We start from the raw sequence: 16,548 nt of genomic DNA on the forward strand, positions 1-16,548 counted from the left end.
TAAATCTCCTAGTCTTCCTTTAGGTCTCAGCTCAGTGGTCTCTTCTGATACACATAATTAGGTCAAATCCACCTACTGTAATATGTTCTTTCAGAACCATGTCCCTCCTGATCATAGGACTTAACCACAATTTAAATGTTACATGTATGTGATTATTTGACAAATGCCCATCTTCTCCATTGACTTTAAGCTTTATGAGAAAAGAAATTAGGTTTTTGCTTTATATACAGTTAGTGCTCAATACACATAGACAGGATTAATGAATAGAGGAGAAGGGAACATGATTATCTGACTCATTTCTAATGGCCTGTTTGTCACTCTGAACTAGAAGTCGTAAGTCTTCTGCTCCATGCTGAAGTGGAGTATTTCTACCTTCTTTCTACAGAACTCAAATGGCACACTGCCTAAATGGATCCTTGTGACACACCAAGGCAATCTCAGTTTCATAACAGGCATACTTGTCCTTAAGTAAACAAGAGACACTATTCCTGGCATACAATGTTATACAGCAAAGTCTCACCTTCTTTGTTCTTATAAGCTTGTGGTCCCTAAATTCAGTTAACTGGGCCCGTAGTGTCAGATCACTATTGACAAGGAATGCCTCCCGACACTGCTGGTAAAAGTCTTGAAAACAAAGCCCTGGAGAGTTCAAAAGAAGATGTGAACATAAGTCAGTATTTAAGACATGACCCCATATATGCACACCCATGCTGAAAAAGACAGGAAAAAAGTGCTATTACCCGAGTGTGTCAAAGCAGTCAGTAAATGCTGAGTAAATACCTCTCGAAGAAGCAAAACGAGAGAATACTTAGGTGTTATATACTGTGGCTTACATTTTTTTAATGAGAACTGATTGGCTGAAAGCAGTCAACTGTGGCCAAGGATAATATAATCTCATGGGCAGTTATAAACAGTGTGAGTAAAGTTGACTTTTTTAAAAGAGGGAACTAGTAAGTCAAGTGAGAGCTGAATGATTTTTAAAAAAATATTTTTTTTTCAAAGTCTTTATTGAATTTGTTACAATATTGTTTCTATTTTATGTTTTGGTTTTTTGGCCACAAAGCATATGGGATCTTGGCTCCCCAATGAGGGATCGAACCTGAAACTCCCACATTGGGAGGTGAAGTATTAACCACTGGACCACCAGGGAAGTCCCCTGAATGATTATTAAAACGTGTGTTTAACAGATTATTTTCACTCAAGTTAAAGAAAATCTAAGTTGCCCAGTATATGAAATATATGTAGCTGGTAGACACACATTCATAGTTAACAGAGGAAATTTAAGAAGTATATTGGATTTGTTTTTCAATTTGTATTGACAAATAATACAAATAGCCTGCTCAGCAGTGTATCTGTGGGGTTGCTTGAAATTTTTCAATATGGCAAATACAGTGATCACAGAGCAAACCATTTATTTACTGCTGTGAAATACTGCAGTGCTATTATTAGATTCCAGGAAAAAGAATTTATGGGATGAAACAAAGGTCACACAATTTAATATCATAAATATTGGATACCAGTGTAAGAAGGGTTATCCTGGTTATCCAGCTGATACTTTATTAGTAGCCGGAAAATTCCCCTAAGGAAAAACACAAAAACAAATTGAAATCCAGAATGTTAACATCCACAGATAACAGTTAATAGTCAAGTACACAGAGACTGTGAAACACTTAGCCCATTTATATTACCTTCCTTTCCTTTTTCAAAGAACACCATACCCTGGTCTACTTAAAAAGGAGAAGCATTTTTACCTCCTTTTAAAGAAAATCTAGGAATACAGCTGACCCTTGAACATCATGGGTTTGAACTGCATGGGTCTACTTACATATAAAGCCTGGCATGCAGTCCGTGGGGTTGCAAAGAGTCAGACACGACTGAGTGACTGAACCTGAACCGAACTTACATATGCATATTCTTCAACTAAACACTACAGAACTACATAGCCCCAGTTAATTGACTCTGCAGATGCAGTGGATTATGGAGTGCTGACTATGAAAAGTTAGACACAGATTAACCCCCATGTTGTTCAAGGGTCAAATTTTTTTAGGCTAGAGATTAGTTTACTATAGAAAACCTGGAATATATAATAAAAACTAAAGAAAGAAAAAAAAACTAAAGAGAAAAATATTAATTCCATAACCCTAAAATTATAGCCACTAACATTTGATGTGGAGATCATATTTGCATATGCTGCTGTCTCAAGTCTTTGTGGAATGAAGTACTGTGAAAACATAAATTCATGCATTTATATATGGTATACACCATTTTAAACCTCACTTTTTCACTTATTTATTTTCCCATGTCTTAAAATTTCTTCCTTAACAGTTTTTAATGCCTGCTCATTTATCATACCACAAACTTACCATTTTCCTACTGGTTTTGGATGTTCACATTACTTACAATTTAAAGTAATAAAAAATAACACATTAAATAAAATCATAATAAATATTCTTTCATTTTTTGGAACTGTTTCTGTAGGAGAGTGTACCAGGTAGAATTACTAGGTTGGAAGCAGTGTTATACAAAACTAAACTTCCCAGAAGTCCCTGGATGTGGCAAAAATTTTAAACCTTTGCATTTTCATCTTTATTACAGTCTAGAAGATAATTTCTATAAGCACATTTTGGATCATCTCAATGATCACTTTATAACTTAGTACACCACTGAATTTGGTGAAGATTTTTTGATCAATCACATTCATACCAAGTAAAGACTAAATGTGTATTGGAGTGTAAAGGATGAACCAAAGACGCACTGGAGGCTAGCATATAGACATTTAGGTATGGCAAACTAAAAATAATTGCTTTAGGGCAGTCAGCGTCATGTTGAGAATATCTGCATTGCTGGATTCCCAAGTTTATATGTAGTAACTTCAACAGTCCATTAGGAGTAAGCATAATAGTAAAATTGAATGAACACTTTTTCTATTCCCAATTCCATCAAAAAATTTGATTAGATACCCATTTAACATATGTGCTAAGTTGCTTTAGTCGTGTCTGACTCTGTGACTCCATGGGCTGTAGCCTGCCAGGCTCCTCTGTCCATGGGATTCTCCAGGGAAGAATACTGGAGTGGGTTGCCATTTCCTTCTCCAGGCAATCTTCCTGATCCAGAGATTGAACCCACGTCTCCTGCATTGGCAGGTGGGTTCTTTACCACTGAGCCATCTGGGAAGCCATTTAATACATATTTCATTGTTAATGCAATGATAATCTTTAAGTGTACAGAAATAGCTTTAAAGAATAATACAATTCATTAAAATTAGCACTTGAGGGTTGACATCACAAGGGAGTCTTGTGATGATAAAGCTGCATATCTTGAGTGTGGTAGTAGTTACACAAAGTTACACGTGACAAAACGGCACAGAGCTAACACACATACATACAAATAAGTGCACGTATCAAAAGTGAAATCTGAATGAGCCCTATGGATTGTGCCAGTGTCGGTCTCCTGGCTTTAACACCGCTCTGTGGTGTGAGCTACTGGCAGGGGGTAGTTGGGAAAGGAATGCTCTGGACCTCCCTGTACGTTTCTCTGTGGCCTCCCTGTGAGGCTACTAAAAAGCCTTTTTCAACAGCTTAATTACACAATTTATTTTTTGCTGGCTTATGCTATATACAACTTTTCTTAGCCTTTATTAACTAGCTCTTATTAATTCAGATACACATCTTGGTTAGGCTGCTGAAGGGTTTCACTGGAGACACTATATACAAAGATTTTCAAGGTTTAACAATATGAGCTTTGGAACCACATGGATGGAATCAAAATCTCTGTGCCCTTTACCATCTACCTTAGAGTGGTTATGAGGATCAAAAAAGTTATTTCGTGTAAAGGGCCCTGTGTCTGAGTCATAATGTTCAATATGTAATTAAAAATAACTATCATATGTAAGTAAAATCCATGAAAACTCTGCTGTTTCCTCAACGATGACCACTGAGATGTTCTTACTCAGAAACATAAAAATCTATTAAAAATGCTGGTACCCCTGCTGTATTATTGGGCAATTTGAGACTACTACTGAGCAGTCTACCCAATGCATAACCCAGTACTAGCGACTATTATTATCATTGATAATACTTCTCTGCAAACCTAGAAAGGACTTTAAGTACTGCCAGTCAAACCTAACAGGGCATATCTTAAAATGTGTAAAGTTTTTTTTAAAAAAGAAGCAATAGTTTTCATTCTTACCTTGCATTAGGGGTAAGGCTTCGTAAGACATGAATTAGGGAACTAAGTGGTAGTGATCCAGACTGTTTAACCAAAAGAGAATTCTCATAGGAGGTTTCTTCAGTATAATGACTGTATGTAGTAGTTTCATACCAGAGCCAGTTATAAAGACTCTGCTTTGCATGATCCCACACTAGAGTACATGATCAAAAAAAATAAGAATGACTAATTATTTTCATATTGTCCTGTTACTAGATGCCACTCTAGGAAAGAACAAGAAAGCATTAAATAAAGTGAATTTTTATTTCACCATCAAAATCAGTACCTTACAGTCTAATTTTACTATCACCATCTGAATCTTTATGTGTATATTAAATGCAGGTTAAAATATATAACACTACCAAGGCATTCTTTTAAAAAATTTAATAATTCAGCATTTTGTTTTACAGGATTATCACAAAGTCTCTGAACTGAAGGCATAAAATAAATATTGCAGTATCACAAAGAAAAGTTAGAAAGAAACCCAAATAATAGTTGGGTCTCCTCTTCTTCAAGAAACTTTACCATAAAACATACCCTTTACTATCAAAATTTTTATTTCCAAGAATTATGTTCTAAATCAGATTGAGGACACCTATATTTTTGGCAACTGTGTTTTTAAACATGGAACAAAGGAAATGTATACGTAAAAACAATAAAAATGCTGTGACTTAAAACATTAAGAAAAGTAATTTTCAGACTGTTATCTCAAGAAGAAAAAACAGGAACATTCAACCTACTGAGAGGAGCATTGAGGTGATCAATAGATGCTATAAGGTATATATTACGTAAAGATGATAACTGTCCAATAATTTGCTGGCTTTTGTCTCCTCTCAACATTTGGCTATCCAAGTTGTGAATAAGAAGAAAGAGTTCTAAAGAAGAATCTAAAAGGAAAGAGAAGTCAATTATTATTTTCAGTGAGTAGTTGTAAAGTCCCCACCACATGCAAGGCTTATGTACTGAAGAACATATCAAGGTAATACAGGGCAAAACAGCTATTGTTAGGGGTATGCAATTTATTTGAGAAGACATGTCAGTCACTCATAAAACAGGCAGGACATTATTATACTCTTAAAAAAATGAAATTCATTGAAAATCAGTAGACTCTGAAGCAGTTAAAGACAACTGGAATGGTTAACACTTGAATCAATCCATGAAGTAACCAGTTTTAATAAGGCAAGATACATATTAGATTGGGAGGTGAATCTGTGGATGTTGAACTGCAAGGGGGGATGGATCCCCATCCCTAAAAGAGTTCACATTAAGCATTAAGAGAGAATATAGAAAACCTCCATTATCATAAAAGCCGAGAGACAAAAACAAGAGAAGGGGAGAGGACTAGGATATTCCTCAAGGCACGAAGAAGGTCAGAGAAGTAAAATATAAAAGTCAGTGAAGGTAAAATTTGGATAACATGCATATTATATAACTAAAATATTTATGATTTACATAATTATAAATATATTTAATATAAATTATAGATTATATAATATGTATTTATTATAGATTATATAATACAGATTATATACTACATATACACATTAAAAATGACTCAGGCACCTATTTTAATGAGCATACAAATAATATCAAAATCATCTATTAAATCATTAAGCATAACCAATTACTCCATTTAATTGTTAGTCGCTCAGTCATGTCTGACTCTTTGCCACCTCATGGACTGCAGTCTGCCAGGCTCTTCTGTCCATGGAATTCTCCAGGCAAGAATACTGGAGTGGGTTATCATTTCCTTCTACAGGGGATCTTGCCGACCCAGGGATCAAACCCAAGTCTAGTTATTGCAGGCATATTCTTTACCATCTGAGCCACCAGGGAAGCTCCCAATTAATTGTTAAGCAATGACTAGGACAATTGTTAGCCCCTAAATAATTTTATTTTTATTTTTCTGAAATGCTCATATAACCAAAACACTCATACCAAAAGAACAATTTTTTTCCCATTTCTCAGATTTTAGTATATGAAATTATTCAAATGCATTGATATTTCCTCAGGATAAAGAAATAATACTTTATAAACATATTAAACAATACAAAACTGTAAGATACAGATGTTCCAACTGGCTGGAAGCACTTTACACTAGCCAAACAAAACTGGAAAATTATTCTGAAGTAAAAGGTTTTAGGGAAAAAAAAAGGGCTTTGGCTATATAAGTTCAAGATAGCAGGAGCAATTCTTTCCTGTTAGTTAAGTGAAGTTCACAGAAAAGGAAAGGAGAAATTATTTTAAAGAAATCTAAATCAGCAATGAAAGAAATATCATTATTAAAACTGTCCACATTTTTGTGTACACTAGAACACAAACAAGTAGACGTGCACGCTTAGCTTCACCCTGTAACTACAGAACATCTTCTTCACGTTACCTTCCTTAAATTTATTTGTTATCCACTCTAGCTGATCCAGCACACTGCGGAAAGTACCCACATGATCAAGGACTTCTGTTACAGAATTCAGGACCTATGTCATAAAAGCACAAGAGATATGTCAGTTATAACTTATTCTGTCATGTAGGATAAAAACAACCAGAAAGTCAAGCCTTTTTTTTTTTTAATTAATTAAAAATAAATTTGGATTTCCCACCAAGTTTGAAAAATTACTTCAAAAGTCCTACTTTTTAAGGTAAGTAGATCTAATTTATTTTTTTTGCATAAGTTATTACTAAAAGGAAATGGGGAAGCAAAGGTATAAAGATAATATAAGCAGGGTAGTAAAAATATAAAACAAACCCAACAATGTGAGAAATATAAAACTATAGATTTATCAAATGAAAGAGGGTCCAAATATTTAGGACATTTTTAAAAAAGGAGTATTACATTGGTTAATATCCAGAGCCCAAAAGGCTTAAATTCATTTTCAAATGATGAAGAGAAATGAGCATCTGGTGTAAAAATGATCAAAGAACAATATACTATTACTTGAATTTTTACTATTTTTAGAGTATCAAAGTGACATAAAAGCATAATAAAGTTGAAGTTTTCCATAATCCTATCCTTCAGAGAAGTACTGTAGATAGTCAATGTAGTAAACAAAGCTAACATTTCCCTAAGATGTAATACATTCTCAGTTACCAAATAGGAAATTCAAGGAGGGGGATTCAAAGCTAGGACCCTCTGAGTCCAAACACGTGATCTTAAGCACTATGCAATCCTACTAGTGTAAAAACTAAAAACAAAAGATGAATGCTTCAGAATATGAAATAGCATCGTCTTTAACATGACGGTATGGATTGGCAGGAGATATAATGTTACTCCTTTTTTAAAACATTTTTAAAACTTACTGATTTCACACTGATTCCAGGGAAGAAGCCATTGATGACAATATGTATGCAATCCTGCAGCATGGTGGTTCGAAATCTTTCTAGTAAATCTCTCTTAGAACCCAAACCATAAAGCACAATGTTGAACCCAAGGCTGTAAGAAAAACAGCACGCATGAAATTAAAGTTCAGTTCTTACTGCCAATTTTATAATCAACCAGTTTCCTTCATTTAAGTTTATCAAGAATACAGGAAGAACTGGCATGGCTAAATAACGATTAATATATTGATTCCCAACATACGTAAAGAAAAAGCACAATTTTCTTATCTGTACACCAAGCTTGTAGTTCCAACTTTCAGTAGCTTTCTCTCTAGCTCCTATTGTGGTTCAGTTGCCAAGTCATGTCTGACTCTTTGCGACCCCAAGGACTGTAGCACACCAGGCTTCCCTGTCTTTCACTATCTCCTAGAGTTTGCTCAAACTCATGCCCATCGATTCGGTGGTGCATCCAACCATCTCATTCTCTGTCACTCCCTTCTCCTCCTGCCCTCAATCTTTCCCAGCATCAGGGTCTTTTCCAATGAGGTTGTTCTTTGCATCAGGTGACCAAAGTATCAGCGTTTCCTATAACCTTTCAAGTAATAGGAGGGAAGAAAGAACAAGGCACTAGGTATAAGAAACTAAAAAAAATTTAATAGGCTGCTAATTGAGAGATTAAACTGGAAAAGTAAGCAGGGGCCAGGTCACAAAAGGTCTTGTTAAACCAACTAAGACATTAATTGGATTTTATTCTAAGGAATATGATCATTTAAAGTTAGTAGTCAGGTGTTAGGGGAGCCTGGTGGGCTGCCATCTATGGGGTTGCACAGAGTCGGACACTACTGAAGCGACTTAGCAGCAGCAGCAGTCAGGTGTTAAGTGAAGGGTTTTAAGTAGGAAAGTAACATGATTTTTTTAGAAAGATTACACTGGCTGAGCTGGGGAATGGATATGAAGGAGGGTAAAACTGAAGACTATGGACTTGAATTAGGTGTCATGGAGAAAAACAAGGTGTGAAGAGCTTTATGGATCAAATCAGTTGGATTTGGAGAATGATTAGACATGGAAGATAAGTGAAAAGGACTATTAAGAATAACTCAGTTTTTTGGCATGGCAACTATATGATGAAGTGATATGCACTACCCTAGGTAGTTGGGGCAAGTGGAAATGATGGGTTTAAGATAAGTTAAATTTTATGTATAATGAATTAGTTATGGAATTTCTACATGGACACTTTCAATATAATTCATGTCTGCTGCTGAAGTGAATTTTGGCTGGGCTAGAGATACAGTTATGGGAGTTATTCACATACAAAGAGCAACTCAAGCCAAGAGAGTGGATGAGACAACCCAGAACATCAAGCATGAAGGGTCAAGTTAAAGTTCAACTCCATGATTGTTTATGGAGGTCAATCAGAAACAGTATTTATGAAATGCTCTGCAGCAATGCAGGATAGCCTAGAAATAGAAGAAGAGAAGAGAGAAATCCCCAAAGGTGGAGATTAGCAAGGTAAAAGCAGCAGGAAAAACCAAGCAAGGAAATTCAGAGAACTAGCAATTCTACTGAAGTAGCTGACTATGAGGTCTAGACTGGGAAGCAAAGCAAATCAAGTTATCAAAGTTGACATATGGGAAGAAAAGAATTGGTGGGCTGTGGGGTAGGATTAGAGTGAAGATCTGCTATATAAACGTATAATGAACAGATCCATACATAGTTACTCAGAAAAGGTAAGGTCCTAACAGGGAAGAAAATAATTTTCTTACTAGCATAATCCTTTGATTTATTATTGGCAAAAGAAAACCAGGATCAACTGGGGAAAAACTGTGGCAATTTCTATGTTCTTACTGTATTCACATTTTAGCATACGTTTTAAACACTTCCTTATACTAAGTTTCTTTTAAATACAAATATAAAAATAATTATAGAAAAATTTTCAATATTTTAATTTTTACCATTCTAGGTATTTTAATGAAAGTTTAAAATTTTACCTTAAGTATTTGGGAAATGATAAAATATTCTAAAAAAACAATTTAAAAATGGTAAAATAATATTTATAGAACAGATCTCATGAAATTTGAAGGTCTATAGTACATGTAAATAGAATGGGATTAAAAGAAAAATATATATTCTTTCATTTTAGAAACTTGGCTGTGAAAAACTGAAATAAAATCTGATATATTTATCAATCTTGACAAATTATATTTTCAAATATTTTTATAAGTAATAATTCATAATTCTAAGAAAGGGTATTTAGTTTATAAAAGCTTTCAAATTTGATTAAACTTAGAAAAGACACATTTTTTGTAAACTGGAATTTCTGAGAAGAGTCATATAATGACACTTCTACATTTGGGTCATAAAACTGGGAAAACAACTATTTTTTTCAAATTTTTACACATAAGTAAAAATGCATATCAAGGTCACTGCAAAAAAAATTAATGTCTAACTGCTTTGATTTTAACATAGACTTATGTACATATATTATGTAAATATATTTATTTTACAGAGGTTTGCAATGACAATAGTACTTACTGTAACTGCAACATCCATTTATGAAATAACTGTTCATGCTGTTGATTTAGTTGTTTAAGTTCAGCAGAAAAGGAAGGAGAAACCTTGCTCAATAAGTTATGCAAAGTTTGCTTTAAAAAAAAGGAAGAGGGCAGGAAGAAGATCACTCTCAAGTCACATACATCAAATCAATTCAAAGTAAAAATATTCCCTTACAGGTCGAGGTTAGAAGAGGTTATTAGTGGAAATATTACTTTAATCAGGTTTGGTTATGAGTGCCTCTACTGAATATACATAGTATTTCAATATTTGTTTTTGTAAAATGTGTTATATACTCTTACATACAAACATGTAAAACAGTAATGAATTTGTTAAGTTTTGTCTAGAACCATTTACATGACAATGAACTCCAAATGTAAGGCTTTAATTTCTAAAAAAAAACTGTTACCATCATGAAATGATTAAACCTGCCTCCCAGTTTTGACAACAAATCCAGACATTCTGGTGACTAAACACAGCTCACTTCTTGAAATGAAAACAGGAGCAAAAAGCTGTATATCCCTTTTTACCTTGGCACTACTGTGTTTTCATCATTCTATCCTTTAAGTAAAATATTCTTTTAATACTGAGGACTAGTGCAGCAATCAAGATTCTAAACACTCTAGCCTATAGTGTGTATTTTTTGCTAACAGTTTTTATTTATTCACATACTTAAAGAGAAATAGGACAAATTCTAAGTGAAATGTTAAGCAGGTAGCTTTAAAAAATCTCTCTCCATCTGTGCAGAATTACATTACTAGCCCCAGCACTTGCCACCCACCTATCCATACCCTTTGCTGTGTGACTTTGCAATCCCTCCCACTAAACAAGTGAGTCTAGTCCCCTGCTCTTTGACTTTGTTTTCAGCCACGTGATTTACTGTGGCTACCAGAATGAGGCAGAAGTGACAGAGACAGTTTTGAGCTCAGGCTTTACGAGGTCTTTTGTTTTTTCACTTCTGTCTCTGACATTGTCATGAGAGGAACATGCCTCTGGTAACCTTCCAAGGAGGTCCAATAAGGAAGACAGGTATGTGGAGCAAATCCTAGATCAGCCAACTCCCAGCTAACTGGAAGACATGAGATATAAATGTTTCTTGACATGTGCTACTAAGACTGTATCCATCAGCTATGTCCGCAATTAATGAAAGACTCTCCTTTCTTTCATTATCAGTAACAGGTGTTTCTTTCCTTCTCTGAGAGATCTTTGTCTCTAGGTCCCCTGAAGTCCTACTTTGACCCTAGCTCCACTTCCCCCCACCCCCATGCTGCTTATATAAAAACAGATGTGCTAACAAGATGTTAGTGCCATCTCTTCCTTGGAACAATGTGGTTTCTTGACACATGTTTTCAGCTAGTCTCTGATTTGAGTTGCAATACCAATGAGCCAGGTAGAAAGAAACAAAACACCCAAAAAAACAACCACACAGCACCATGTCATCCAGGTCACAGTGCTTTACCCAATAATCTCCTCTCTCTTTTCTATAGCTTGAAAAGTATGTCAAAAGTCCTGTATACCTTAGGAAACTGCACTGAATTCTACTTTCAGAAAATAATAAAATCTTGATTCTCTGAGTCAATAACAATGTCTTATTGACTAAAATTATCAAGCCCACTTTCTAATCAAACATTTTCTTATTCAGATGGTTCTGCGTCTCTGTGTCTTGTCTTAGTGAGGTATGAATAAAAGCCCTGGGTATAACTGCATGGTATTTTTATATGACACACTGGAACCATAGTATACAGTAACCCTGTTACCTTACTGTACTGGACAGGCTTTCCATAGTATCAGAAAGCAGAATACCCACTACATTTTGCAAGGTTTTTAACTCAGAATCAGGTCAGTCAGTGTTTTATGACCAATGTGAGGTTCAATGAATATATGGACTAAATTAACAATAGAGATTAATGGTACATGGATTTCAAAGAAACTATGACCCTACACAGGGAACTATATTCAGTATACTGTGATAAACCATACTGAAAAGAATGTGAAAAAAAAATATATATATATATAACTGAATCACTTTGTTGCACAGTAGAAATTAATACATTGTAAATCAAGTATATATATGTCAATAATATAAAAAAAGAAACTATGACCCTGATGATTACTGTAGGTCCTGAAGAAATGATAAACAAGAGAAAAACATAATTACAGTACTCTTCAGATTTTGCTGCTTATATAGTATATATTTCAGATCACAATAAGAAAAATTTAGAAGTAGCATTCATTGCAACATACCTGATCCAGTTTAGCCCTCTTTAGTTTCTGCAGTGTCCTATCAGAGGTTAAAACTTTAGAACTGCTGTGGGCTTCAAAATATTTTTCTACTAAGTGACTCTGAAAGTGGACAAAGCAAAGTCAGTTCTTAGTTTCAGGTATTTGTTTTATATCAAAACTAGATAGTAACAGCAGTGTAAAACAGGATAAGTGAAATTCTTTATTTGGCAGTCAGTATTTTCTTTTTGAAGCAACAACACTTTGATTAAGGACCAAGCAAAATTAATTCCAGTGATAAAACTGAGTAACTCTTAGGATCATAAAAGTTGAAGAAAGTGACTAGTTTGAAGTAGTCTGTCCAAAAATGATTCCTAAATTCCAACATATAATTCCCATCCAGACTTACAGAAAAAAAAGGTTTTATATATCAGGACCTTTGTTTTGCCTCACACAGTCCTAGCAAATTCTTTAATAAGTGTGGGTGAAGGACTGTGAAAATGAGAAAGATATCAACACCAAGGGTTAAAAAAAAAAAAAAAAAGACTTGCTTACTATTCCAGTAAGATGACTGACCACGGGTTCTACTGATGTGGGGCATGACTGACCTCTATGAAAGGAAGGAAGGAATGGAAAGCTATTAAGCAGTAGGCTCTGCTCTGAGTCTTTACAGAGAATGAGAGGATAATTAGCCTTTTCTCAGGCCATGATGTGTGGAGTGTTCTCCAAACAACTCAACCTGGATCCAGAGTCACAGCATTTATTATATACTTACACTAACCTGAATACATCAACAGTGGTACAAAAGAAAATTATATAAAAAGGTATATACTGAGAAGTCTTGCCTTCAATTATCCAACTAGTATTTATTGAAAAGCTCTTTTTCAAGTCAACTGAATCGCCACCTTTTAGCATATGCTATGGTATTGATATATGGATATGGAGAGAGAGAGAGGCCAGGATACAAAGTTCAGAAATATATATGTGGGAATTTATGTGAAAGGCTAAGAAAATGCAGAAAAGTGAAGTAAAAATATTGTGCTGATCCTCCCATTTGGATCTTTTAGGTAGCTTATCTTTGAGATATTACTAATTTTTCTCTCAGGTTAAAGTTCTCTCTTCACTTACTGTTTTCTCTCTCTTCATTTTCTTAGAAGGGGTTTCTCTGAAAACAGGAGCTGAAACTTCTCTATTCTGAGCTTGAATCTTTTGGCTCAATATGTCTTCATTAGTGTCCTCTTCATATTCCTGTGCGACCCCTTCATCATCCTCTGAGTTGGAAGCTGAATATTCACTTTCACTGTCAGAATGAGACCGTGGAACTATGGGGGAAGAAGTAATTGGGAAAATTGGACAGCTTGCCAAGAGAGACATTGTAGGGTATTAGGAAGAGTGTGGGCATTGAAGTAAGAGATTGTGACTTCTGATTTTGTCATTACATGATGATGATCTCACCAGAGCTAGTTTTGTAAGTTTTATGAGCACCAGTTTCCTCATTTATCAAATGAGGCTACCAATGCTTAATTTAATAAAACAATGTTTTTAATAAAACATTGTGAAGATTACACTGAAATGCATATAAAGCAACTAACAATGCCTAACACATAGGAACTGAGGCAGAAATTGTCAGTCATACCTAATATGTTCTTTCCTTCTTCCTTGCTAATAGAATTCATTGTAAAATGTGGTAATGTGCTAAGGAATAAATAATCACAGTAAATTTAACTGTCTTTTCCTTTGCCCAATACATGCTCTCTCAGCCTCCTTTGCTACCAGAGTTGGCTACGTAAACATTTAACCGATAAAGGAAGATTTGCTGGAAGCTTTTCGGAAAGATTCTCCTCAGTTAAGAAAGGAAAACCCCTTGGTAGCTCGGCAGGTAAAGAATCCACTTGCCAACGAAGGAAGACGCAGGTTTGATCCCTAGGTCAGCTTCCTCTGGAGGAGGAAATGGCAATCCACTCCAGTACTTTTGCCAGGAAAACTCCATGGGCAGAGGAGTCTGGTGGGCTGCAGTCCATGGGGTCCCAAAGACTTATACCCATAGCTTAAAGCTATGGAAGCCATTTTGCAATATAAAATATCAAAACTAAAGATGAAAAATGCCAGCAATAAAGCAAAATGACAGGAAGAACGGGAAGATCCTTCATGACACTGTTGAGTCACTACATTAACCACCAACTGTGTATCTCTAGACTTCTTATGATGTGAGACACTTCAATGTCCGTGGCTTAAGCAAGTGTTATAGAGTTTTCCATTGCTGCCCATTGAAAATGCCATCCTAACTGACAGAGCACTCAATATATGACAGTCACTACTTTAAGTACTACTAATACATGGGCACAATCCATCCCAGAGTTGATATAAAAGTTATATTTTTAAACAAACCATAATGACCCTAACCACTCTCTAGAAATAATAAAACTAGTTTTATAATCATAAAGTAAGGATAAAACTAGTTTTTACACTCAATAAATATAAAACTATCATAAAAGGTTAAATTCCAAAAGAAATAATTTTAAGCAAATCACTATTTATTTTGAAGAGTAGATACACTTCAGAATATCCAGTCAGCATGTAACAAATATAGATACTGAAAAAGAAAAAAAAAAAAAAGGCTTGATTTTGTGGGCATATATAGCTTAGAAGATTCAGATTTGTGGTGATTGCTGCCCATGGTAGATGCATGGGTTAGAAGTAGTAGGAGGTACCAGACAATGTCTTTATCCTATCTACATGAATACATCATACGTGTTGGTGTATTTATTTGATGGTTATTGAGAAGGAAAAGGATGTTCACCTTCTCTCTAAAAAGGATTCTTCTGTGGAGTAAGGAGGAAATTAAGATGTGGGATGTATTTGACATAAAATAATAATAACAATTGCACATATCATCTTTTACTACTTCAGATATCCACTAATTTAGTATTATAAATTTTATGTTGATTAAAAATGTAGCATCAACTTTATACCTTGAAAAGAATGGCTACGGGGCATGGACTTAACAATGTCAGCTAATATTGTCAAGGAGTCAACCCCAAGAAAGGTGCTGATATCTTTAGGAAACCAAGGTCAACAAGAAATTTGCCCCAAAGTTAAACATTTAAAAACCCCAAAACAGGGAGTTCCCTGTAGTTCCAGTAGTTCGGGTTCCACATTTTCACTGCGGTGGCCTGGGTTCAATCCCTGGTCAGGGAACTAAGATCCTGCAAACCATACAGTGCTGCAAACAAAACAAAACAAACAAACCAAAAAAACCCAAAAACACTTTTAATTTCCCCAAAGGTGGGACTCATGTTTGTTTACTTGGCTTTGTATAGTGTTCAGTATAACTGAATATTTTGAATTATTTCAATATAAAACTTCTAAATAAATCAATAGAACCATTTCTAACACTGTCTTTGGCAAATAAACCAGAAAGCATGTTATTGTATTGAAGAAGAATTTTAACTAACCTTAATATCCATTGACTGTAATGTCAAAGACATGGTGCTAAGGGTTAAGAGTTAAAATATAAGATATAGTCCTTGCCCTTAAGGGATTTACAATTCAACTGAAGATGCGACCATATCCTTTCCATCATGAAAAGAAACAGCAATAAGTAGTTATAATAATAAAAGATGATAATAGCTAACGCCTGTTAAGCATATATCGTGGTCAAGCACTACTAAGCACGGTTGACATTCTTTATTTCAATTAATCTCAAAATAACTCTGAGGCTGGTACCACTATTGCCCCTATTTCACAGATGAAAAGAACTGAGACATAGAGAAGTCCCTGTGACAGACCAAAGAAAAAGCAAGCATGCTAAGGCTAGAACCTGTCCATTTAACCATTATTGCCTCTTGTTTAGATGCTTTTTTTTAATTAAAAAACTCAGTGTTAAAAGAAATACACACCTATTAATCTCTTCCTTAGCCCACGAGGTGCTGTTGACAGAAATTCACTTTTATCATTGTTCTGTTCAAAAATAAAAAAGCAACATAGTTTTAAATAGTCAAATAATAATGATGACATGGAAATTAATGATGGATCTGGGTGCAAGAAAGGCTGGAAAGAAAAAAAATATTTTGTTTTCAACAGATGACATTAGAACTAGAGGAGCTACTTCCTGGAACTAGAAGACAATGACAAATGACTTTGTTGGGGGGGAAAAAAAGACTATAACAACATAAATGATACAAACAAATTCCAAAGGATTCTTAGAGTGATACTGTAAGTTGTATTCCAGACATCTGTAAAGTATGGACTTCTATTATT

At 34.8% G+C, this 16,548-nt stretch overlaps 1 protein-coding gene across 5 annotated transcripts in view; it reads right to left on the reverse strand.

Moving 5' to 3' along the window:
* ORC2 (origin recognition complex subunit 2) overlaps nt 1–16,548 on the reverse strand; it is a 37,890-nt gene that overhangs the window by 3,136 nt on the left and 18,206 nt on the right. For 3 of the 5 annotated variants that reach the window (XM_070770040.1, XM_019974726.2, XM_019974719.2), the window contains 10 exons: nt 16,188–16,248; nt 13,417–13,610; nt 12,313–12,411; nt 10,051–10,160; nt 7,501–7,633; nt 6,587–6,680; nt 4,947–5,093; nt 4,189–4,360; nt 1,518–1,579; nt 521–639 (listed from right to left, as the gene is read on the reverse strand). In XM_070770040.1, coding sequence (XP_070626141.1) covers nt 521–639; nt 1,518–1,579; nt 4,189–4,360; nt 4,947–5,093; nt 6,587–6,680; nt 7,501–7,633; nt 10,051–10,160; nt 12,313–12,411; nt 13,417–13,610; nt 16,188–16,248 — 1,191 coding nt within the window. Of the gene's footprint in view, nt 1–520; nt 640–1,517; nt 1,580–2,161; nt 2,222–4,188; nt 4,361–4,946; nt 5,094–6,586; nt 6,681–7,500; nt 7,634–10,050; nt 10,161–12,312; nt 12,412–13,416; nt 13,611–16,187; nt 16,249–16,548 lie in introns of those variants that run through there. The other 2 variants (XR_011561273.1, XM_070770028.1) reach the window with 2 other exon arrangements.

The sequence above is a fragment of the Bos indicus genome, chromosome 2 (genome assembly GCF_029378745.1).
Source record: "Bos indicus isolate NIAB-ARS_2022 breed Sahiwal x Tharparkar chromosome 2, NIAB-ARS_B.indTharparkar_mat_pri_1.0, whole genome shotgun sequence".
Classification (NCBI taxonomy): domain Eukaryota; kingdom Metazoa; phylum Chordata; class Mammalia; order Artiodactyla; family Bovidae; genus Bos; species Bos indicus.